This window comes from Megalobrama amblycephala, linkage group LG22 (genome assembly GCF_018812025.1).
Source record: "Megalobrama amblycephala isolate DHTTF-2021 linkage group LG22, ASM1881202v1, whole genome shotgun sequence".
Classification (NCBI taxonomy): domain Eukaryota; kingdom Metazoa; phylum Chordata; class Actinopteri; order Cypriniformes; family Xenocyprididae; genus Megalobrama; species Megalobrama amblycephala.
Window position 1 is genome coordinate 12221445 of NC_063065.1, and position 27224 is coordinate 12248668.

General features: G+C 36.0%; 1 protein-coding gene across 1 annotated transcript; it reads left to right on the forward strand.

Moving 5' to 3' along the window:
- Window positions 1–4342: 4342 nt before the first annotated feature.
- On the forward strand, window positions 4343–15558 carry pex2 (peroxisomal biogenesis factor 2). The gene is made up of 2 exons (XM_048175000.1): window positions 4343–4508; window positions 12608–15558. Exons 1-2 carry the CDS (start codon window positions 4505–4507, stop codon window positions 13540–13542), a joined length of 939 nt encoding a protein of 312 aa, XP_048030957.1. The 5' UTR covers window positions 4343–4504; the 3' UTR covers window positions 13543–15558.
- Window positions 15559–27224: the final 11666 nt, after the last annotated feature.

Below are 27224 nucleotides of genomic sequence, written 5' to 3' on the forward strand. Positions count from 1 at the left end.
GAGAGCGAGAGCCGTGGGGAAACAGGGCCATTATAAAGCTTGGATGCATCAGGATATTTATTAATATAACTCCGACTGTGTTCATCAGAATGAAGAAGTCATATACACCTAGGATGGCTTGAGGGTGAGTAAAGCTTGGGGTAATTTTCATTTTAAAGTGAACAAGTCCTTTAAAATTACCAAGAATTGTAGAGTGTGGAAGAGGCACAACTTGTCTGTCAAATTTAATTGGCATAGGATGGGGGGGGGGGGGGGTAATTAATACTAAATTATTTTCTAGCATAATTTTATATGCTAAATATGTGTAATCATCTGATTAGTTGCATTTTGATTTTCCTGGCGTCTGCAATCAGAACAGACCTACTACTCATTTTTATTCACCAAGCCTGCTGTACATGAGTATTTATACTAACCTTCTACACCTCACCGATGTTCTGCATTCACACATGATGTGATAAACGGAGAAGGGAGATGAAGAGGAGGAGGAGGCATATTATGCAGATCAAAGGCAGGACTGTGGAGAGGAGAGTGGTTTGATTAGAAAGAGGTATTGGAGGTGTTCAGGATGGAGAGGAGGAGGGAGCCGGGTCTCGTCGACCGCGGCCTGAGGGGCCCAGAGGAGCCACGAGGTCAAGTCGAACCCACTGAGTCGCATCAGTGTGGCAGGGCTGGAAATGAGTCCCATGCTGGCGTACTGGATCAAAGCCCAGCTCCGTTGATCCCTCATGCCCAAAGGCCACCAGTCAAGGTGAAGCCAGAATTAAAAAATCCTGAGCTCAAGGGCGGAAAATGAGTTTTGAAAAATGAATGAGGGACCGTCCCATGACTTTGGGGTGAGGGAGAAAATGGAGAGCGAGCAAGTGAGTGAGCGAGAGAACGAGGCAAGGGAATATAGGCATGTGACTCACATCCAGGCCGAGCATGTGTTGAGCGCGATGGATCACTTATGTGAGGGGTCTAATGTCGGTTTTCAGCTCCTGGATCTCAGCTCGCAGACAGCTACTGTCCTCCTCCAGGCATGTCCGCTGATGGTCCAAATCCTGCTGAAATCACAAAGGCAACATCTCCAACCCCTCCACACTGTTGCAAATCCAATCTGTCTAAACGAACAGTTTAGCTTGAGCTTTGATATAAGCTTTGGAATATCTGCTCCAGGTTGGATGGAGGAGACCTTTTGGCCATAAGCTAAGCTTATCATAAGGTTGTTGTGGTTGATTAAGCTTAGGTATGCTGCATGCTGATAAAACACGGCAACATGGCTGTAAGTTCAAGTAATTGGGTCACTGACAAATAAGTTTTTTAAAAGTGTAAAAAAACATAATGGAGATATAATTAATTTTGAAGTTTTATTAAGTGTTAACAATGAGATTATTAGTTTTTATAATCAATTAACACTGCTTTTGTCATTTTATTTGGTTTAACCAAAATTTCGGTTTTACCGAATGATACTTTAGGGTTATACCGAATGATGATATTTTCAAACAATGCTAACAGGCTGATATCTAGCTAGCTAGCTAACAATAGGACAATCAAACATTTTATATTTAGTACAAGTTTTTAAAATATTACAACATTTTCCATGTTTTTTGGCGGTTGTACTGAATGACCTGATGTTTCGGGACATGCGGATGAGCAAGTGAAAACATGAATTTTTCAAATGGTCAAGAGTTAGTTACTTTGCTTCACGACCATGTAGTCCTTTGCAGGTGTCTGAATGATGTCACATCCTGTCACATGATATTGACCACATGACTTGATCCAGAATGGTCCCTTTATATTGGTTACTCCGAATGACATCAATGAAATTAATTATTTCTCATAACAAAGCAATGACTTCTACACATAATTTTAATACAATTTTGCACTATGTTGATATATAATGTTATAAAATCATGCCAGAATAAAAAATATATTCATTTATTCAAATTTAAGATTTTTTAATCACAAATTAAATGGCTTTTTTGGCCTTTGAATGGTTAAACCGAATGACTTTAGACACTTCAAAATACCTTTATATGTAGCAACATTTTATTAAAATCTTTTGGATTCAATAAAAGAGATCTATTTGTACTACCTTACATACTTTGGATGTCATATCCTTGTTTTGTTTTTTATTATTAAGGCCTTTGGACAAAAAAATGAGCCATCACGTCATTGACCCATAGTGCATTTCAGATTTATCCATATGAGCTCTTGTAAAAGAGCTCATATGGATAAATTTGAAATGCACTATGTTTGGATTTGTAATATTCCTTTTAATCATGTCTACGCATAAACTGATGGCAATAAGCAGCTGTACTTTGAAAAGCCCATTACTTTAAAACAATTACAAACCTATGAAATGGGTTAATAAATCTGGTTATATATTGCAACCATTCAATCAGTGCATTTGGAGCTTATATTACCAGGTTTGAAGCATTCTTTACATTGCATGAGGCAAATAAGCAGCTTTTAATGCTCTGAATCTATTCAATTGCCAATTACGTACATTAGAACAATGGTTACTGCAGTCAAGGGACAACAGCATAATATGCCTCTGGGACAGTAGAGATGCAGTCTTCAATCTAATTCTGCTGATTCTTGAAAACATAGACAAATAGAAATGGAGTTCATATGCTATCCCAGCATCAATATTGTGTGGTCTAGCTAATGAACTACTCGGTAAACTGAGAAGTGTGTACTGTTCTCTGCATTTTAGAGGTCATTTGCAGTGATTGCCAAATGCATGTTATTTGTTGCATGAGACGTAGGCTAACTTTTAACCCACCTACATTTAACCTAAATTATCAATCTCACCTCTGTCAGGGAGAATGGTTTTAAACTAGGTTAGATTCTGTGGCATCAATGATCATACAGGGAGGTGAATAATTTACAATACATACTGATGAATTATTAAAATATCTATTAGCGGCGCACATACTAAATAGCAGTTAGTGCATATTGAGGAAGGTAATGTGAATGTTCTCCTAGAGTTACAGATCATGTTGTCCCTGCTATAGCAGAAATGATTAGTAATCTTAATGTGAACTTGATGTGTCTCTTCTGGCAAATGTGTAGCTGTGACTAATTGCTACATATACAAGTATAAAATGTGTGGAGCTATGAATTGTTCGATCTGAACTTTTAACAGTTAACATTCCTTTAACAATAAACGCAATATGTGAATCCATAAAGGTTGAAGAATCCACAAGAGGTTTCAAATGATTATCTTCATGAAAAACTAAACCTTGAGGACACAGAAAAGACATATGAAAGTGTGAATACTTGTACACAATAGTCAACAGTGTTTGTGTAAAAACATTTTTAAGAAATAGCTTGTACAGCTACATACAATAGTGTGTACACTTACAGATAAACAGACTCTATACATCTCTTGAACTTCTGGCCTCTAAGAGTGCCAGACTGTTGTAGCTCAAGTTCCTCTTTGTATCCCGGGTTTTAACAAGGACATTTGAGGGATAGTTCAGTCATCATGTTCCAAACCTGTTTGACATATTTTCTTCTGTAAAACACAAAAGGAGTTGTTCAGAAGAAACACTCAAAAAGACAATAAGTGAATGGTGACTGAGGCTGTCAGCAACATTCTGCCTAACATCTGCGTTACACAAAAGTAATACAAATTAAGGAACAACATGGGGGGGGGAAACTATCCCATTAACTTTCTGAATTGTAAGTACGGGGGTTTGGGGTTCTAATCTGCCTGAAAATATAATAAATTCTTTATTATTATTTAATATTTATAAAAACAAACAAGCATATCACCAACTGTGTATGTTCTTTTAGTGACATGCAGCAGAAATTCTTGTTTATTATAATACATATTAAATAATAATAATTATTTAATATCATATGTATGTATGTATGCACATACACACTCCAGGTAACAAAAAAAAAAAGGCATTTCAGTAAATAAAAAAAAAACAGACGTCCCCTCTTAGCTGATTTTTCATTGCAGTGCGAAAACTAAGCACATGCGGACAGCATTTAACAAAACAGTTGCCATTCGCTGTTTTCCCGAGCAAAACAATGTAAAAAATTAAAGCAAATGCTTTACATTTATGTAAACCCTTGTTATTATGGCGTATGAATGTTCATTTGTATGAGCATTTCCCTTCTTTCCCCCCCTTATCCCTTTGTTCAGTTGTAAACAGTCTCCGTGCCTGAACGCCTGCTGCTCAACAGAGCCCGCCCCTGCTTGATAGCGATTGGTCAAAACATACTGTAGAACAAACACTATCGATTTTGATTGGACTAGTTACTGTCAGACGCAAACGCTTGAAGACTTGCGTGAAGCTACGCCTCTCTCACACGCATGGCGCGACGCGATTCATGTTTGCCTCGCTCAATCAGATATTGCGATTGGATGCATGTGATCAAGGGTGCAGAGAAAATGCAATTTGCAATTGGCTCATGTGCTTCAAGGAGGGGTTAATCGAGATAACCCGGAAAAGAAGGAAGAACAGCGCCTCAGTACCGAGACCGACCGTAGACTGTCAGTCTTATCATGGGTAATTATACTAAATTTATTTGCTCTAGTCAAATCTCACTTAACCAGACATTGTGACAACACATTCTATATTCGAGCTGCTTTTAGTTTTGTGCAGAACAGGGCATTGTTTCCTCTCCTGTCAGTCTAATATTAGATTCGTGCGTGTTATCACTGCATAATATGTGCATTCAATGTACACGGTCGACAAAAAACAATACTATACTATTTTAGTTTTTTTATTGTTTATGTTAACGAACTTAAAACCAAGTTGCATCAAATCTCATCACGTTTTTTTTTTTTTTTAAGCATTTTTAAATGGCATCATAACAACAGCAACTACTACTATTACTACCATAATAATAATAATAATACAGTAACATTTATTTATTTATTATCACAAACTGTGATTCTCATATTATAATTAATAGTTACCTTTTTAGATCATTATTTATTAAATCGTCAGACACCACAACCTCACAGATAATTTCATGTTTTTAGTCATTTCCAGTTCATTTATATTGAGTCTTGACCAGATGTGGTGATGTCAGAGTTTGGAGTTGTTTACTTTGTAATTAGTTTGTGCATTTTCACCAATTTGACCCATTCAGGTCTATTTGTGCACCTGTTAGGCAACCATTATCTTGTTGACAGCATGATTAGCCAATCACAACATGGATGCATTGCATCCTCTAACATGGTTTTTTAATTGTAGTTTCTATTACTTTTTTTTTTTTTTTTTTTTTTCAAAAAATAAAGGTTTCTTTATTCAGTTATCAAGGTAACGGAACAAACTGGGGAAACACTTTATTTTACAGTGGCATTGTTACATAAAGTACAGTCCAAAAGTTTGGAACCACTAAGATTTTTAATGTTTTTAAAAGAAGTTTCGTCTGCTCACCAAGGCTACATTTATTTAATTAAAAATACAGTAAAAACAGTAATATTGTGAAATATTATTACAATTTAAAATAACTGTTTTCTATTTGAATATATTTCACAAAGTAATTTATTCCTGTGATGGCAAAGCTGAATTTTCAGCATCATTACTCCAGTCTTCAGTGTCACATGATCCTTCAGAAATCATTCTAATATGCTGATCTGCTGCTCCAGAAACATTTAATGTGTACAATTGTACAAAATATTTGTGTACAATATTTTTTTTCAGGATTATTTGATGAATAGAAAGTTCAAAAGAACAGTGTTTATCTGAAATCTAATCTTTTGTAACATTATAAATGTCTTTACTGCCACTTTTGACTGATTTAATGCATCCTTGCTGAATAAAAGTCTTCATTTCTTTAATTTCTTTTCAAAAAAAAAAAAAAAATTCTTACTGACCCAAACTTTTGAACGGTAGTGTATAATGCTACAGAAGCTTTGTATTTCAGATAAATGCTGTTCTTTTGAACTTTCTATTCATCAAGGAATCCTGAAAAAAAAAGTACACAACTGTTTTCAACATTGAAAATAATCATAAATGTTTATTGAGCAGCAAATCAGCATATTAGAATGATTTCTGAAGGATCATGTGACACTGAAGACTGGAGTAACGATGCTGAAAATTCAGCTTTGCATCACAGGAATAAATTACTTTGTCAAATATATTTAAATAGTACACAGTTATTTTAAATAATTAATTGTAATAATATTTCACAATATTACTGTTTTTTACTGTATTTTTAATTAAATAAATGTAGCCTTGGTGAGCAGATGAAACTTCTTTTAAAAACATTAAAAATCTTAGTGGTTCCAAACGTTTGGACTGTACTGTATGTTACATGTAGTTACTATAGTAATAACTATAAATTATGCATAATTACATGCAACCATGTAAACCAAACCAACCCTATCCTAACCCTATAGTAAGTACATGTAGTTACTTAATATTACTTAATACTTAAATGTGTAATTACAAAGTGTAACAAAGACACCTTAAAATAAAGTGTAACCCAAACTGGTTACTTGGCTCTACTTGATACCACTGTCATAGATAATAATAATTATAATTATAATTATAATTATAATAATAATTTGGTGTTGTAGATGTAAATTAGGAATTTTAGTTGTAACAATAACTTTAAAGGGTTAGTTCACCCAAAAATTAATTACTCGCCCTCATGTCGTTCTACACCCGTAAGACCTCCATTCATCTTCAGAACACAAATTAAGATATTTTTGATGAAATCCGATGGTGAGGCCTCCATTGCCAGCAAGTTAATTTCCTTTTTCAATCCCCAGAAAGGTACTAAAAACATTTAAAACAGTTCATGTGAGTACAGCGGTTGAACCTTAATATTATAAAGCAACGAGAATACTTTTTGCGCACCAGAAAACAAAATTTTAGACTTTATTCAACAATATCTAGTGATGGCGGATTTCAAAACACTGCTTCACGAAGCTTTGAAGCTTTATGCAGTGGTTCAGAGCACCAAAATCACATGATTTCAGTAAATGAGGCTTCGTTACGTCATAAGTGTTTCAAAATTTTAATGGTTCACGTGACTTTGGCAGTTTGATACACTCTCCAAACCACTGATTCGAAACAAAAGATTCGTAAAGCTTCGAAGCTTCATGAAGCAGTGTTTCGAATTCAGCCATCACTAGATATTGTTGAATAAAGTCGTTATTTAATTTATTTTTTTATTTTTTGGCGCACAAAACGTATTCTCGTCGCTGTATAATATCAAGGTTGAACCACTGTAGTCATATGAACCGTTTTAAATATGTTTTTAGTACCTTTCTGGGCATTGAGAAAGGAAAAAGGAAATTAACTTACTGGCAATGGAGGCCTCACTGAGCCATCGGAATTTATCAAAAATATCTTAATTTGTGTTTTGAAGATGAACGAAGGTAATCGTAAAGGTCGAAGGTAAATTGGGTGAACTTACCCTTTAACTAGAGTGTATAAAATGAATTTATGGTTCTCATACAATTTTTGTATGACGTTTTAGTGTGATCTGAAATGGCGTCATCGTACAGAATTAGGACAGCTGATTGCTGTGGATTTGATTGAGCTGTAAGTGGCCCGTTGCACACTTAACATAATGAATGGAGTTAAAGTCAGACTGCTGTATGATCTCAGCCCAGGTCAAAGGGTTGCCTATAGATTTGTGAGAGTGTTGCATTTAAATGGATTAAGATTTAAAATGCAGACTATATTGTTGGGTTGTTTTGCAGATGTGTTTGCAACTGAGCTTGAGTCTTTCTTCCATTTGTGGGTGAAATGTTTACCATGGTGCTGATTCCATGTAAACAGGGAGCTTTTTAATATTACATTACATGACCATGCTAAGCCAAATCTGGATGAGGGTGAGAAGAAAAACATTTCTCATACACTGTAAAAAAAATCCTGTTGTTTCTACGGAAAAATACCGGCAGCTGTGGTTACCAGAACAATACTGTAAAAATGACATCAAACCGTAAACATACTTACGGAGTTACATGTGAATTTTACATTTTAAATATGTATATTTAACATTGGATTTCAGTACACTGTAAAAAAAAATCCCAGTAAAATTTACGGTAAAATAACATATTTCATTAACTGATATAATGTTAATTTACCAACCTAATGAAGTACTAATATCTGTTATGTATCTTCATAATACACTGACAGTCACCAAACCCAGTGGTGATAAGAGTCACATGATGAATCAAAGTTCATCACAAGCAGCTTTTCCACAAGCTGAGGACAATACTAATATATAGAAGGTGCACACAGTGTCATTCACACACACACTAAACACCATCATGGTAACATGCATGAAATTTTAAAAATGCAATAAACATTAATTAACAACATTAGATGTAACATAAAACCCTAATGTACATAACTGATTAGAAAAAAATGAGAAAAACTAAGAAGAAACAGAGTTATTTCAATGAAAATATATCAAATGTGAAGTGTCACGCAGGGAATTGTGGGAATGTCAATTTACGGTTTTTCACTGTAAATTTTACAATGAATTGTTATTTTTCACTTTCAAAAACTGTGAATTTAACGGTATTTTACCGTAAAATTACATTAAATGTACCGTTAGATCTATTACAGTTATTCACCGTATATAGTACGGAAACTTTCTGTAAACCAATTAACAGTTTTTCACCGCAGCATTTTTACAGTCTTTTACTGTTAAAATCACGGTAATTTTTTACAGTGTATGGCAGGGTTTTATGATGTGCTGTCATGGAATAAGGATGGTGTGTTTTCTGTTGCTCTGTTTTGTTTTTTTTAAATAGAAGAACATGGTTATTGTAAAAAGTTTTTTTTATGCAAATACATCATCTCATAAAGGTGATGAAAAATTGCAAGTCAAATGTATTGAAGCGCAGATCCTTTATGTGGACACAGCAAAGCCTGACTGCCCTCTGTACACCGTAATATGCATCTTCACAATTTTCTCATTTATTAACTGTTCTCTTCAGTCGTTCCTGCTGCCTCAGCCTTTAAATGTTTCATGAGTTTTTAAGCTGTTTTTTCTGCCTAACTCTATACTTAAGGCTTTAAATCTTCCACCTTCATGCTCACATAATCAATTAATTCTTTTAAATAATTTACATTCTGTGCAAACAAGATTTAGCAAAGCATATCTTTATGTCAGACCTATAGCTGCTTTAAAAGATATTTCTTAGACATTAAGTTGTGTTAGATTGGGGCTCTTGCGATTCATTGGTAATTAGAGAAATGGGTCAGTCTGATGAGACATTAGGACCAGACCTTGAACCCCAAGTGCTTTTGCAGACATTCATATTTTATGATACAGACGTAGAACAATTAGAACAGTCGCAGGACGGGTATTTTAGCAGTCCTGTAATCCCATTTCAGGATGACATCACCTTTAAAATTCAGAAACTGACATACCCATCAGTGTTCATAATAAAACAGATACTTCTGGGACAGAGTTAAAAGTTGAATGCTAAACAAGGAGACTGGCTAATTCTTCTGCCAGCTGAAAAAGGCGCCAGAGCTCTGTAACCTTAATCGCGCAAATGATTGTACAAAGGAATCGAAGGTTTAAGACAGGGTTTTTTTTTTTTTTTTTTTAAACTGAGTGACACCTCATCTGCCACTGGAAATACAAAGTGACAACTAGCTTTTTGTAAGTTTAAAACGTTAAGCAAAGGATAATAAAACCACTCTGACATGTGATTTCATTTTTATAAAAGGCACTGAAATCTTTGGCAAATACATAGTGTATGTGTGTATATATATATATATATATATATATATATATATATATATATATATATATATATATATATCTGATATATATCTGATATATATCTCAGTCAAACCGAAAATTATTCAGACATTTTTGATATTTTTGATATATTTTTACTAGTGTGTGCCGGACACTATAGTTCATTTATGTAAGTGAGGATAGCAAAATAAAGTAAACTCTGACATATTATACCCAACAATTCTTCATACAAAATTCTTCATACAGTGGACTACCAGTAAAATTTATAAAAATTTGGAACAAAAAATTATTCAGACATATTGACCTGAACATGTTTTGCTTAAGTGTTATCTGACATAATTAAGATTATTTTTTTCTGACACAGTTTAACTCTGAGATCTTGTCATATTTTATTACCATTTTTTTAAACTATAGTGAATAAACTGTATTAATGAATGAAATGTTCAAGGTGTCTGAATAAATTTTGGTTTGACTATCTATATAATTATATATATATATATATATATATATATATATAGATAGTCAAACCAAAATTTTTCTATATATATATATATGTGTGTGTCTGAATATAACAAACAAAAGTTTGGGGTCAGTAAGATTTTTGTGAAGAAAATAATTTTATTATGATGCATTAAATTGATCAAAAGTGAAAGTAAAGACATTTATAATGCTACAAAAAACCTCTATTTCAAATAAATGTTGTTTGTCTGAACTTTCTATTCATCAAAGAATGAAAGAAAAAAAATCATGGTTTCCACAAAAATAATAAGCAGCACCACTTTTTTCAACAAAGATAATAAGAAATGTTTCTTGAGCACTAATTCAGCATAATAAAATGATTTCTGAATGTGACACTGAAAACTGGGGTATGTCTGCAGAAATTCGGCTTTGCAATCACAGGAATAAAATATTACATTTTATCATTAAAATTTAATATTTAAAATAGAAAACAGTTATTTTAAATTGTAATAACATTTCACAATATTACTGTTTTTATTGTATTTTTAAGAAATAGCTATTTTATTGTATTGTATACAAAAACATTTAAAAAATTACATATGATGTAATATAATATAATATAATATAATACGTAAAGTAAAAGTCTGTTGTTTTTTTATGTATAAAGAAATATAAGGCCTAGATTCTCTGACTTGCCGCAAAGATGCAAAGGCAGACAGAATGCCAAAAGCAAGGTCACGTAACCACAGGCTTCCTAAAAATCTCCAGATTCCAAATTGTCCAGTCGCTGCAGGAATCTCATGGCCTGCCGCCTTGTAATGCTAAGCCCAAGGTGACTCTGTGACCCAGCTTATCAGTTGCAGAACTGCAGGCCTGAGCCTCCAGTGGGCTGCCTCAGGAGAACATGTTTTATAGCCCGTGCCGGTGTCAGGCATTTGTCATTTAAGGATGCTTGTCAGGACCTTGACTTGGCTGATATAACCTTATATGCGTGTTCCCCATCCATTTTGCAGCCCGAAGATAGGCTCCATTTCCTAGAAAATTCAACTTATTTGTTGGAGTAAGATTGATTCCAGATCGTAAATAACAAAGTGGGCATATTGTTGAAATACAGAGCTAATGAGAAAATCAGTTTACTTATTGTGTCCTATTGTTTATTCAGACTAATTTTGTTTTAGCTAGGCCACGTTCTCATTGGCCATTTGTCACAGATGTTTTTTTCGAGTGCACTGTAAACGTGTATGAATCACTGCGCTCCATGTAGGCCAGGTCTTCTGATTACAATAGAGGTAAACACAGCCATTGATTATGAATTTGGCCGATTACATAAGAAGCATAGATTTTCAGCTCTCCGGTTAAAGCCCTGTACATTCAAATGCTTAATTTTTATAGGCAGTGCACATTGACAAAAGTGTCTAGTTGTTATATATTTGGCAAGTACTTTGAGTCTGAGAGAACATGTCAATAGTAATCCTGATATTGATAGCAGTCCTATAAGAGATGTTACTTGCCCGAGCTAACATCTATGTGATCCTCTAAATCATAATTACATTACTATTGACAGGCCCTTGACAATAGTCACATTACTATTGATAGGTTGCTGTCAATATTATGTTCTCAGATAAAACATATTCATTCATAACTTGTAAACTGCTCAATAAATGCCTATGACGAGAACATGGAAAAGCAGTATCCCTAGTGTGGCCTGCCGCAATGATTTGCCTCACCTGGGCGAGTGACGCCGTGCAGCGAAGGTTTTTTTGCTTAGCTGAGAAACTATTGAGCTGGTTTGAAATCCTAGACACATTTAAAACATAATCAGTGGTCCAAAAGGGTTTTGACTGATTATACAATAAACTTAACTAGTTTCCAACATCTGTTTAATGCAGATAATTTTTCACCTGATTCATGAACATCTTGCATCTTTTTTTAATGTCCATTTCAGTTTCATTCTTAAATGGGTGAAGGTTTTGGGCACAGATGAACCTAAAGTATTAGAAAAAAGACTTTACTTAAGATTTGGACATGTTTTCAACAATTTTTATAAGCCAATTTATTGCAGATATTGTCCAAATCCAGTCCTAAGCTAAGAGGTGGTCACCACAGCCCCTGGCTCTCATTTTTTAACCATTGCGTTTAAAGAGATAAACTCAGCCCAATACAAACGCGTTCCATGAAAAATTGGCAAACGTCACAGTTCTTAGATCCCTTATAAAAAGCCGTCAAAGTAAAGTAGTTCCACATAGCGGATGTTTACTGCCTTTCCAAGCCTGTGCTGTTGGGATAATCTCCTGTGATGTGATTTGTCCTCAGACTGAATCTCGAGAGGGAACAGCGTAAGACCTCCTGTGCCTCTGCCCTGCACAGCTGAAAGGGAATTTAGGATGGGTTTTACATGTGAAAAGTGATTTCAACTCAAATGCAAAAATGCATAACCATTTGCTTCTTCTGCTTGTAGCTGGAGCTGGAGGTGACAAGCCTTTCGCCAAGGCCAGCCCAAGCCCTTTATCTCGGGTTTTGAGAATCAGTCAGCTGGATGCTTTTGAACTGGATGGTGCACTGGAACAGCTTGTTTGGTCACAGTTTACCCAATGTTTCCAGCATTTCAAGCCTGGGCTTTTAACCCCTGTGGAACCAGAACTCAAGGCCCTTCTCCAGCTCCTCCTCTGGAGGTTCACTGTCTACTCCAACAGCGCCACCGTGGGCCAGTCACTGCTCAACATCCGGTACAAGAACACTCTGATACCGGGTGAGAAGTACCGGCCCATGAGCCGGCCACAGAAGTTCTGGTTCGCTCTGCTGACAGTCGGTGAAAAGTGGTTGAGGGATCGCTCCAATAGCTTGTTCCTCAACCACCCTGCAGAGTCCAATGCACGCAAGGCCCGCAAGGTACTCGCTATCTTGACGGGCCTCACCAAAGTGGCTAGCCTGGTCAACTTCCTGCTATTCCTCCAAAGAGGAACCTTTCCGACCCTTACCGAAAGGTTGCTGGGAGTACAGCCCATCTTCAGTCGACCCCAGGGCCCACGAGACATCAACTTCCAGTTCTTGAACCGGGAGCTGTTGTGGCACGGCTTTGCCGAGTTCCTCATCTTCCTGCTGCCTCTCGTAAACGTGTGGAAGCTGAAGGCTAGTGTCACCGCTCTGTTGTCCCCTCTGAATGACCTGAGGGGAACGGAGGGTTCGGAGGAGACTTACTGCACCGAGTGCGCCATCTGCGGGGAGTGGCCCACAATGCCCCATTCCATCGGCTGCAACCACGTGTTCTGCTACTACTGCCTCAAGAGCCACACAATCGCTGATGTCAGCTTTACCTGCCCCAAATGTGCCGCCAAGGTGGGAACGATAGAGCCAGTCACCATTCACGTAGGAACAGAGTTGCATCAGAGTTGAGACTGTTCTTCAAACAGCCTGCTGATTGACTTGAGAGACACATACTGCAGTTTGAGTCTATCACAGAGATTGGTTGATGAAAGTGTATGACTTGTGCCTTTTTCTGAAACGAGCGTATTTGTTGCCATGAAATATGCAGAATTTTGTACAAAGAGACAAACTTAATGATGTAAAATTCTAAAACAACATCATTTGTGTCACTAATTTATTCAGCCTCATTAAAGTTTGATAGAAACTGTGTATCAGAGGTCCACTTTTCTGCATTCTTGGATTGAGCGCCAAGCAAATGAATAAACATCAAAACAAGCCTTTGCTCAACTGCCTGCACGATCCAATTCCCCTCATCCCCTATGAAGAGGGAAATTTGCACAAGATCAAGGAGAGGCCATGATAGCACCAGGGGGTAGTTGACTTGGATGCAGATTGACAGACATCCCATCATAATCTCCATGGCCCTTCTTAATACGCCAGTAAACTGTAACAAACCAGAGTAGGACCGATGCAAGTTTCGGGGCATATTATGCTTTAAGCCTAATAATGACTGCAAAGATGGGTATTTATTCTGCTGTTAACTTTCTCCAGTGAGCCATGCCTCAGGCCAAACACATCCAAATGGTCTCAGTCCTGCTGGAAACTCGCACTTCAGGTTTTTTCCCCTAGACCACATTGCCTTAATTGCCCATTGTGAAGGCAATCAATCACTTCTCTGGGCACAAGGGGACCAGTGGTTTGCAAGATTTTGTCATTTTTTTTGTAAGCGCTGCTCTCAAGTTCACCATGACAAAGAATTGAAAATTGGGACATGGCACACCGGTCTGCCCTCATGTGGGCTCATTGACATCATTTTGTGTATTGTCGAATACCCAGGACCACCAAGAAGTGTAGTTCTCACTATAAGCAGAACTATCAAAGTTTACTTGTGCTCTAGGTTAGTAATGTTACAAAAGATTTTTAATGTGCAACAGCGAATGTTTATACCCTTTGTTTTGTTTCAGAGGATTAAAGGAATTTGCCGCCACTGTTCTGGAAATGTTCAGTAACGGTTGACGATTTACAATATACACAACATATGGTTCTGGTGTTTTTCATATAGATCGGGTCCAGGGAACATCTGTCCTCAAAATACATTTGTTTAAAGACTTCAAAAGCATCCAGATATAATCTCGTAAAACACTTTATACCAGGCACAATAGACTATTGTATATTTATGTAGTTGCAACAAATGAGATTACATTTGCATTTTATTAAACTGTATTAATATATTTGCTGAGTTTATTATAGGCATGATGACATAATGTTCAAAAACTAGGTTTGATTGTTTAAAGTTTTAAATAATTAGTTTAAAATTTGGTTGGTTGGTTGGATGGTTGGATGGATGGATGAATGGATGGATGAATGGATGGATTTTCCAAGCAATATCATATATTTTTTGTATATAATGTGTATTTTACAAATATTTTCACACACTTGACATCACATTGATTTAAATGCAAATAATTTGTACCATTATTCTGTGTAACACATCATCTAAGAAGTCGGCCCTCATTTTGCACTTTATCATCTCCAAAGCTCATTTACACTCAGGGTTGCACTGTCTCCAATCAGCATTAAAATCTTCAAGCTTTGACACCATTTACTTTTGCCAATTGCCCACTTTTTTTTTTTTTTTTTTTTTTTTTTAAACATACACGCTGTTACAGCGTGTTACAGCAGACAAGGCCAGATTCACACTTTGAAGAGTGATCCTGCTCATTACAATCGACACATTCTTGATCCTTTGATGTCGGACATTGAGTTCTCTGATTAACAGGTGTGAATTTAAAGAGCTCTATTTTAGAATGTGTAATGCTACTTACCCTTTGCTGCTATTCTTTGCTTAAATAGTAGTTCATAGCGTACCAAAAGGCATATTTGTTATCTAGGTTTAAATTCTGTGACTGAGAGTTTGTTTTTGTGCGTGCTTGTCTGTGAAAGGCAAAAGTCATTAAAAACAAATAAAACATCTGAGATAAAATACTTCAAGCAGTTCATTGCCATGTGTTGCTATCTGCTCTAGACTCCTAACTAAATGTTATCACCTAAAGTTCATAGTTAAAAAGCAAACTTAACACAGCTACCAGACAAACTTGTCAACGGTGGCCAATTATCTGTGTTTCCTCACTGTTGGAAGGGCATTTGCACTCTAAACCAGGAATATGGGGAATCAATGAGACAAAAAAAGATACATTTCTTGACACCCACTGATTTCTCAACATAAATGGTTCACTTCGGACCAGCGGAACAAACAGCGATCGGTACCTCTTGCTATAATTGACCCAGTTTCTCACTACAGTCAAACTTCCAAACACATTGCAGGATACGTTTAAAATATATCATTGCTTTAATTGCATTGATTTATTACCATAAAGCCTGCACATGCTGACAGTGGGTTTTGTTGTTGTTGTTGTTGTTTTCTCCAACTTAGGCACTAAGTTGAAGAAAAAAAAAAAAAAAAAATATATATATATATATATATATATATATATATATATATATATATATATATATATATAATAAAAAATAATAAAATAAAAAATAAAATAATATAAAAATTAAACTAAAAATAATACAAATAGAATAAAATAAAATAGAATAACAAATAAAATTTAAAAATGAATTAAATTAAATTAAAAATGCAATGAAATGAAGGCATGGTTTCCAAGATATAACAAAAAGAAAAACTTCTGACTTTTCATAAATCATGAAAGTGCCTATAGTTGAAGAAAGCCCTTTTAACAGACAAGTTCAACGGCATGTCTTCCCGCTTTTTCTCACAGGGTCTCTCAATTCCAGGTTGATGCTAATGAATGCAAGTCTGCCACTGACATTATCTGCTGGTAACGTCTGAGGTGGAGGGAATGAGTTTGGCACGGTAAGTGATAGCCTCGCTGACTCCTGTGGAGAACTACAAAGACAGACTGCATGCCTGGAAGGAAAAGCCAATACCTGTGTGCCTCCACAGGCCCTCCGTTCATTGGCTGTGCCGGACTAGAGTGGCTTAAAGAGAGAATGAACGACAACGAGGAATTAAGGGGGATTATGGGCCAGTCTGCGCTGTAATGAGCCCGAGGTGAGGTGGGTTCCAGCCAAAGTCTGAGCAGGGCTCTCATTGATGTCTACTACACACAAAATTGCAAATAATCTGCAGACATCCTTCCAGATGTCCCCTTGAATTTCCTGCGGCTTAAGACAAATCGAAAGTGCTTTGAAAGTTTTGATAATCAAATAGCAAGTTTGATTGAAACCTTGCACATGGAAGAATGTAGCGTGCAGCCATCTAAAGATGTTTAACTTGTGCCCTAATGACAGTCATCCCATCTCAAGGGAATTTTACAGGGATTCAGGGCAGAATGATACCTTCTCTTTCTAGACAGTGTTATCTGGTAATGTAAGAGACTGAATTTCAGCATATTAGATATGGAATGTACAAATATTTTTATGCACTGTATTTTCAATACATGTAAAACTGTAATATTCTGAAATATTGTTACAATTACAATTTATATTTTACATTTATTCTTTTGATGGCAAAGCTGAATTTTCAGCATCATTACTCCAGTCTTCAAGGGTTAGTTCACCCAAAAATGAAAATTCTGTCATTAATTACTCACCTTCATGTCGTTCCACACCCGTAAGACCTTCGTTCATCTTCAGAACACAAATTAAGATCATTTTAATAAAATCCCATGGCTCATGAAGCTTCGAAGCTTTACGAATCTTTTGTTTCGAATCAGTGGTTCGGAGCGCGTATCAAACTGCCAAAGTGACGTGATTTCAGTAAACGAGGCTTTGTTTCATCATAAGTGTTTCGAAATTCCAATGGTTCACCACTGGGGGGCGTGACTTTGGCAGTTTGATACTCCGAACCACTGATTCGAAACAAAAGATTCGCAAAGCTTTGAAGCTTCATGAAGAAGCGTTTTGAAACGAGTGGTAACCATTATTATTATTTTTCAGGAATCTTTGTGAATAGAAAGTTTAAAATAGGAGCATTATTTTTACATGTATATGTATGTGTATATATACACATACATACATACATATTTAAATAATTTAAAATCTAAATATTTGCATTTGAATATGCTTTATTATATATATATATATGTACATATATATAGAGAGAGAGAGAGAGAGAGAGAGAGAGCATATTCAAATGCAACATGACAGTGGCAGTGAAAAGAAGGGCAAATTATAGTTTATATGCTTGCTGAAAATATGAAAATAGGCTGAAACCTCTAATGTGCAAATCAAAGGTGATGACAACATACAGCATACAGATGTTCATTTCAATGCAGCTGGCTAAGAAAATCATTTCCCCCCGTTCCCATGGAAACCATACTGCAAAAGGTGTCTGTCTGTGAACTTCAGCTGGAAATCACAGAACTAGACGTGTCTGCGAAGATTAACCTCAGCAACAGAATTTGTTCTGTTTGCAAATTCCCCACCAAACATGGAAATACTGATCAGCAGGAGAAGGGAAATTGATTTTCATGCGTTATCATTTCTTTTTACAGCATAGACGGTGAACTTTCTCCTGCTCATCTGCTGTCTGCCATTTGCCTCTTTTATTTACTGAACTTTTTTTTTTATTTATTTTGAAAGTGGCACAAGGAAAAAAGTATGAAACAAAGCTTGTATGCATGATCTGATATTAGAAAATTCCACACATTTTCGTGTTAGAGACCAGGGCACTTCTGTTCACCAATGAAAGACATACCTTTCCGTGCTTTTTCCCTCTACCAAAGAGGTCATTGTCAATGCACCCAAATGAAAATCAACTCTAAGATATCTTTCAATCTGAAAGCAGGGACTTGTTCTTAAAAGACTGGTGACACTGCACTTGTATGAGGACGGGCTGCCCTCTATATGCCCCTGCTGATTGCTTTGCATTCACAACAGCTGTGGCTCCGCAGCAATTTCAAATCGTGCATTATCTTTTCTGCTCAAACATTTGAAAAGGCAAAATTATTCCTTCTGAAACACATTCTATTTTGTTAAAAACAGATGCTGGATTTTTAGGCATCTGGGTGATATTTATTCAGTTTGAATAAATCATAATTTACAACAGAACCATCTGTTAGCTGCACCATCATGAACAAATTATAAATATGTAGATTTTAAATGATCAACATATTTATAATAAGCTTTCATCTTGAAGCTACTGGTTATGTGTGTGTGTATATTTATATATATGAATGTGTGTGTACTCTATCTATCTATCTATCTATCTATCTATCTATCTATCTATCTATCTATCTATCTATCTATCTATCTATCTATCTATTCACTTTATAATTTATAGATAAGTACTTATAAAAATGCTTTATTTCTTCCATCACAAAGCGTCTGAATATTATTTCCTTGATATTATACAGAGTTGATGGTCGCTCAAAAATCCAACTGAAACATATTTTTGAGCATGCATTTATATCTCACAGCGGTGTTTATGTCTACTGTTGCATCGCTGCATGTATTTATGTATTTATCCATTGAGAGGCACACAGCATGACCTACAGCTCTGCTCAGAGCATCTTGGGGGCTGGTATTCCCCCCGGGCCTCTCATCTTTTACTGTGCTGTGACAGAAAATGGAGGCAGCGAGCGCAGAGTGCTGCATTAAAAACCCTTTACCCATTGGTGATTTATAAGCGTCCGCCCAGCCAAGCCCACAACGCCACACCATCTTTCCTGCATGAGGCCATTTGTGAATTTCAGCTCTGGGGGGGGGTCGGGTGCTTCATCACAAAGACCCAACTTCACCATGAGACGGTTGCACGTCTAGCAATTTTGCATTTTAATAGTTATTCTCGCCTATTCAATCGTGATGCAGTGTTGGTGAAGTAGCCGAGCAAGACGAAGTACTACAATTATATGATATCTTCTCGTTGACACCAGGTAGTCCTGACAATGAATATTTGAATATGGCAATAGCAGAGATGAGGAAAGAACCAGGCATGTTTTACACTGAACAGCTGTAGAGTCTCAGGTCACCAGAAATAATAAAAAAGTAACTCTCCAGAGATGGACCGGGGTCTGTGTTTTTGAGATGGGCCAAAATGTAAAGGAAAAATTCATTCATACTAATTCTGAATCAATCTGGGGTGCGTTTCCCAAAAGCATCGTTAGCCAGCTATGGTCGCAAGTTCCGTTGAACTCTGTTGGTAACGACGGAACTTGCGAACATTGTTGCTTTTTGGAAACGCGTCAGTAGTTGTGTGGACTCTCAATGGAGCAAAGGAAATAGCTCAGATTTCATTAAAATATATTTATTTGTGTTTAGAACATAAATGAAAGTCTCATGCAATGACCGTGATTTTAACAGTAAAAGACTGTAAAAATGCTGCGGTGAAAAACTGTCAATTGGTTTACAGAAAGTTTCCGTACTATATACGGTGAATAACTGTAATAGATCTAACGGTACATTTAATGTAATTTTACGGTAAAATACGTAAAAAACGTAAATTGACATTCCCACAATCCCCTGCGTGACACTTCACATTTGATATATTTTCATTGAAATAACTCTGTTTCTTTTTAGTTTTTCTCATTTTTTTCTATGGGTTTTATGTTACATCTTGTGTTGTTAAATTAATGTTTATTGCATTTTTAAAATTTCATGCATGTTACCATGATGGTGTTTAGTGTGTGTGTAAATGGCACTGTGTGCACCTTCTATATGTTAGTGTTTTCCTTCTCAGCTTGTGGAAAATCTGCTTGTGATGAACTTTGATTCATCATGTGACTCTTATCATCACTGTGTTTGGTGACTGTCAGTGTATTATAAAGGTACAAAACAGATATTAGTACTTCATTAGGTTGGTAAATTAACATTATATCAGTTAATGAAATACGTTATTTTACCGTAAATTTAACAGATTTTTTTTACGTTGCTACTGTATTTTTTACGGTAAAGTTCTGGCAATCACAGCTGCCGTTTTTTTACCGTAAATTTTACTGGAATTTTTTTTACAGTGTGGGTTTAGAATGACATGAGGGTGAGTAAACAATGACATAACTTTGGGATGAATTTTGGACAGAATTTTCCTTTTTTTTTTAATGAATTATGCCTTTAATGCAACAACACTAATGTGCCCCAAAAGGCAGTAAACCACATAGTATAGATTTAATATTTTCATTTTTTTATACTTTGCTTTCCTGTTTATGAAGGCTAGTAGCAAATTTGTCAGAGCAGATGTGGAAGGCCTTTTTTCCCATATAGTTCCATATATTCAGTCAGATCTCAGCTGATGATCCATGAGCTTGTGACCAGAAAAATGGCTGCCATTAAATGTCATATGTCGCTGTCATGATAACATTATAAATCTACGTATGTGTGTATGCGTGTGTACACCCAGCAAGGATGCACTAAATAGCGACAGTAAGGACGTTTATAATGTTACAAAACATTCCTGTTTCAAATAATTGCTTTACTTTTGAACTTTCTATTTATCAAAGAATCAGAGTTTCCACAAAAATATTACGCAGCACAACTGTTTTCAACATTGATAATAATAAGAAATGTTTCTTGAGCTGCAAATCAGCATATTAGAATGATTTTTGAAGGATCATGTGACTCTGAAGACTGGAGTAACGATGCTGAAAAATCATCTTCGCCATTGCAGGAATAAATTATGTTTTAAAATAAACATGTAATTAATTCCTATAAAAAAAATAGGAACCAGTTAATTTGAAAGGGCACCAGTTTTTATACCAAAATAATACACTTTTTTTTCAAAAACATAAAAAATATTTGCTGAATTTTACTTATTTGTATATGAATTTTATATGTGACATTTGATTAAAATGAGAAAAGTTTTTTGCTTATGTAAGATATGTTGTTGTGTCATCCAAAGTGTACATTGTGCTGGAGCTGTAATGGAAGTCCTGACACACACACACACACACACACACACAGGAAAATAATGAAGATGATGAAAACTGGAAAGGACTTTAGGGTTTGCGAAGGGTTGTTATGGCGATCAGTAGCAATTGTGCTGTCTTGATGTCTACATGATCAGGCTGGGCCACAGAGAGACTAACGAGTGTATGGCATTACCCACGATTCTTTGAATAAACACAGCAAGCCCAGCAAAGGTGTTACAAGCGTCTGTTTTATCATGAATCAATTTAATGATAAAGGATGTGTTTCAAGGTTAAAAATAGAAGAAATAAAAAGTTGTCACAGGACATGGACATGCACAGGAAAATGTCAACAAATAATCATGAAACCAGTTTATTTCTGATGTTTTACAGACAAAATAATGACTCATATATGTACACACAGATCAACCCTTGTGTTTATGAGATCCTATTGGTTTACGTTCAATGGACAGCCTGAGATCAATAAGAAATTCACAGCAAACGTAAGATTCAGATTGAAAGCAGGTTATAAAATACTTTTTATATATTTTATATTATATTACACCAATTAATGAAAGTTCAATTGTTAATGTTTGACAAAGATTATGACAATAACCAAAAAACATGCAAATACTGTCTGCATTTATGCTTAAATAAAGGCCCTTAATGTCATCATTTGAGCTCTGACCTGTGATTTCCCCTTCTCAAATCTGAGAAACCCTTCAAGTGGTAAACAGGTTAGAGGGGAAAATGCATGTAATCCAAGTCCCATGTTTGGAAATGAGAGGGTCTTTTGTGTAGCACAGGCGTGTGATGCACTGCTTTGTAATTTACATATGGCTGTGCTCTTTGTAAATATGCAGGGAGGACTCAGACAGGCACTGCCAAAACACACAACCGCTCTCCGAGAATACAATGGCTGGCCTCTTGTTCAACATCTTTGCAATGAATAAATGAATAATGTTGCACCAGAAGAAATCTGTAACAGGCGTGCGGGACTCCGATATTCAGAGTTTGAATATGTATAACACGGAAATGTTTTGTGTGCCGGAGATAGTATGCTGGCTTCAGACTACCTACTGTAAACATCTTTCAGTAAATCAGTTAAAAATTATTGTTGCCCTGCGACACTGAAAGACTAACAATATTCTGTCATTTAAAAAAAAAAAAAAAAAAAAAAAATATATATATATATATATATATATATATCACCTTTAAAGTTGTCCAAATGATGTCCTTAGCAATGCGTATTACTTACAAAAATAATTTTTTATATATATTTACAGAATGAAATTAACAAAATAACTTCATTAGTGAGAGAGAGAAAGAAAGAGAGAGAGAGAGTTTCTGTTTAACAGAACAAAGAAAGACTGGCTACAGTTAAACCAGGACCCCTGATCACCTTTACATCATTCACTTATAATGTCAGCTCTATTTCTGAAAGCTTCCAAGCGCTCATAAAAATTCAGGGCTCTGCTTAAATGCTTTTAAAAATGTATTTAACGAGTTATGAAACATGACATGTTTACTGCGGTTGCCATAGTGTTGTTTCCAGTGTAAGAAACAATTAAATACGAATATTGTATTATGCGGAGTCTCAACCTCAATTCATAGCGGTCCCAGCGGAACATGCGCTGGAAGTAAATTAAGAGAAGGATTTAGGTTTTGGGCTTGCTTCCCTCGAGCAGACGTTGTGAAGAAAAGCAAATCCAAACTGCTTTACATTAATATTTACAGTAATGCTCTTAGCAGACACTCTCTGACCAAAAGAGACTTTCAAGAAGTTTCTGCCATCCCCTAGAAGTAAAGACAGATTTCAAAAGTCAATAAATCAGTGACAAAAGTGACATCTTAATGAATTAAAACTGCTCACTACTACTTAAATAAAATTCACATTTATGCATTTGCTTAAAGCACAAATGTGCATATATACTGCAGTATTTTTGGTGCATTTCAACTTTGATCTGTCCATCTAAATCAAGGTGAACAGGACAAAGTGCATGTAATGTTTCACTCTATTCACCATCCAGACCTTTATTACATGACAAAATGCTCAAAATAAGATTAGCAAATAGTCATCTAGTGGATGTTTACATTGTTGTCTTTGTGAGTATATGAAAACGGACATTTGTTTTTGCATCTCACTGTATCTCAAACAGATTTTGCGTAATTCAAACAGACTTTAGGTTTGACAAGTTTGACAAAGCATCTGCTATTTCAGCCTCCCCTCCCTTACTGAAATATCCCAGACCGTTTGTTGATTTAAGTAACATTAAAGCTGGAAGTTATAAAAGCCGTTTCCCTATTCAGCAATCCGAAGAGTGAACTTGCAGTCTGAAGCATAACAGGCATTTTATATAATAAAAACTGGAACTTTACGCACAATTCAGAAAGCTAACAAAAAAGATGGGTTTCTTTTGTAATATCAAATCTACAAAACGCCTCGCTGTTCTTTAAACGTCGTCAATGCCTCAGGTGTTCAACAATTCACGGTGTTTTCTTTAGATGTATGGCCTCAACTAAAATGCATTGAACATCAGCAGAGAAGTATTATTTTGTTTGGGAGAAGGAAATAAGACATTTCTCTGTGAGGGATGGTATCATACTACTAGTTTTATCTGTCTTAAGCAATAGTGTCTCCCAACCTTCATCTCAAGCCATCTGGGAGGTGTGGTTTTCTGAGCATATCAGAAAACATAACAGAACAATCTGCCTGGAAAGTCCCAGCGGGTTCGAAACAGCATCTTTTTTGCGAGCATTTGTTTCAGAGGTGTAGCTCTCTGGCTTATTTAGACATCTCCCAGGTCTCCTTACTCTCCCATTCCTTAGATACTTGTGTTTGTTGAGCACATCGCCTACATGGATATTGGCAATGTTAGGAGCTTATTTCACTCTCAGAATGGAATAATTCTTTTATCTCTTCAGCTTTCCTCCATATTTGTCTGTTGCGTGCTGTTGGGGGGAATATTATATATCGTGTTATCAAAGTTTGAGGTCTCTCTTATCAGCCGTAATCCTGTTTTTATCCGGCCTTTTTTGCATTAATGCAACAGGACAGTATGGAGCGACAACAACAATTTTGGGAGAGAAAGTGAAATGCGATCAAACTTGCGACCTTGCGAGAATACAATAACTAAGGTTAACTTATAGCTTCTTTGTGACTTAATAAAACTAAACATTTATTAGAAAATATATATTTTGAATTTCACATCTTAAAGCTGCTTAAAGGGTCAGTTCACCCAAAAATGAAAATAATGTCATCAATTACTCACCCTCATGTTGTTCCACACCCGTAAGACCTTCGTTCATCTTCAGAACACAATTAAGATATTTTTGATGAAATCCGATGGCTCAGTGAGGCCTGCATCGCCAGCAATGGTACTTCCTCTCTCAAGATCCATAAAAGTACTAAAACATATTTAAAACAGGTCATGTGAGTACAGTGGTTCAATCTTAATATTATAAAGCGATGAGAATATTTTTTGTGTGCCCAAAAAAACAAACAACTTTTTAACAATATCTATTTCAAAACACTGCTTCGGAGCGTTACGAATCTTTTGTGAGTTTGGTGCTCTGAACCACTGGTTCAATTTGTAAAGCTCTGAAGCTTCATGAAGCAGTGTTTTGAAATCAGCCATCACTAGATACTGTTAAAAAGTCATTATTTTGTTTTTTTGGCGCACAAAAAAATATTCTCGTCGCTTTATACTATTAAGATTGAACCACAGTACTCACATGAACTGATTTAAATATGTCTTTAGTACATTTATGGATCTTGAGAGAGGAAGTGCCATTGCTGGTGATGCAGGCCTCACAGAGCCATCAGATATCAACAAAAATATCTTAATTTGTGTTCTGAAGATGAACGAAGGTCTTACAGGTGTAGAGTGTAGAACGACATGAGGGCGAGTAATTAATGACATTATTCAGACACAAATGCAGATTAATGCAAATTGGAATTAGAGAACTGATCTATGTCTGTGTCGCAAATGCAGAAATGTTCTATTAATACAAGGCCTCTACAGTCAGGCCAGCATAAATTATTAGCAATTTTGTCTCGAATGTGAACACACACATCTGGTGGGACTTCTCAGGTGCTCATGGTAAATGAAGCACAGGTGTGGGGACCAGAGCTAGTTTATGAATCAAAGAACAAACTAAAATAGCTCTTGTGATCACCGGTGAGAGTAGGAGATTAAAAAAAGAGGAAAGATTAAAGGAGGACATAACATAGAATTCTATGAAAAAACAAGCATGCAAGAAAACAAATAGGATAGATAGATAGATAGATAGATAGATAGATCAACAGAGAGACAAAACAGTAGATGGATGGATGGATGATGGATTGATCAATAGATAGATAAAACGGTAGATGGATGGATGGATGATCAATAGATAGATAAAATGGTATATGGATGGATGGATCAATAGATAGATAAAACAGTAGATGGATGGATAGATGATGGATGGATGATGGATTGATCAATACGATAGATAAAACGGTAGATGGATGGATAGATGATGGATGGATGGATCAATAGGTAGATAAAATGGTAGATGATGGATAGATGATGGATGGATGGATCAATAGATAGATAAAACGGTAGATGGATGGATAGATGATGGATGGATGGATCAATAGATAGATAAAACAGTAGATGGATGATAGATGATGGATTGATCAATAGATAGATAAAACGGTAGATGGATGGCTAGATGATGGATTGATCAATAGATAGATAAAACAGTAGATGGATGGCTAGATGATGGATGGATCAATAGATAGATAAAACAGTAGATGGATGGATAGATGATGGATTGATCAATAGATAGATAAAACGGTAGATGGATGGATAGATGATGGATGGATGGATCAATAGGTAGATAAAATGGTAGGTGATGGATAGATGATGGATGGATGGATCAATAGATAGATAAAATGGTGGATGGATGGATGGATGGATGGATGGTTTTGGTACCAATGTGTATTTTATCAGCTGCATATCATCTCTTCGATTGTATAAGCAATGCCATTAGATGCCAGGCATCCCGTATGGACAGATTTAATTGTCTGTTTGGCTGTTGTGACAAGTATTTGAAGGAATATCAATGATAGATAAACATATGAATGAAGACTATTCGATAGTCATCTTAAACAATTTCAGATATCTTAAAATCCAGCTTTTGAGTGACAATTATGTGCTCTGAATAATCTCTTACGAGGACAGGTGGACTTTTACGTGCAAATCTGTGGATTAACATCAGATGTCCTCTCTCTCTCAAGAGCAAAACAATGGAACAATTCACAAAGATCACAATGCACAGGATACGCACAGAGCTACTGGGATCGGTCCTGAGTTTTAAATGTCAGCAAACAACTGTGGAAAGATAGAGAGAAGGTGTGGGGAGTGGGCAGAACCGAAATACCTTCTGCTATTGTTCTTCCAAAGGTCAAACCCTATCCAATCACACAATAGTGTGACCCTGGCTCTATGCAGCATTAAGATACTGGAAAAATAACAGGAATGACATCCAAGTGTCCTCAACACTGGGCTGCAAAACAGATTTGTGGGAAACATCTGTTAGAATAAAAGATATATATATATGGCAAAATATGCAGATAATGATTCGGATGTGCCGAGTAAAGCTACTCGGACTCTAGAGGCTGATCAAATATGTCCAAACTGGGATAAATGCCTTGGAGAATCATTTTCTAGACACTAATGGGAAAGGGAAAGTTAGCTGCAGTTGGACCATGAAGAGTTGGATGAGAGATTGCATGTG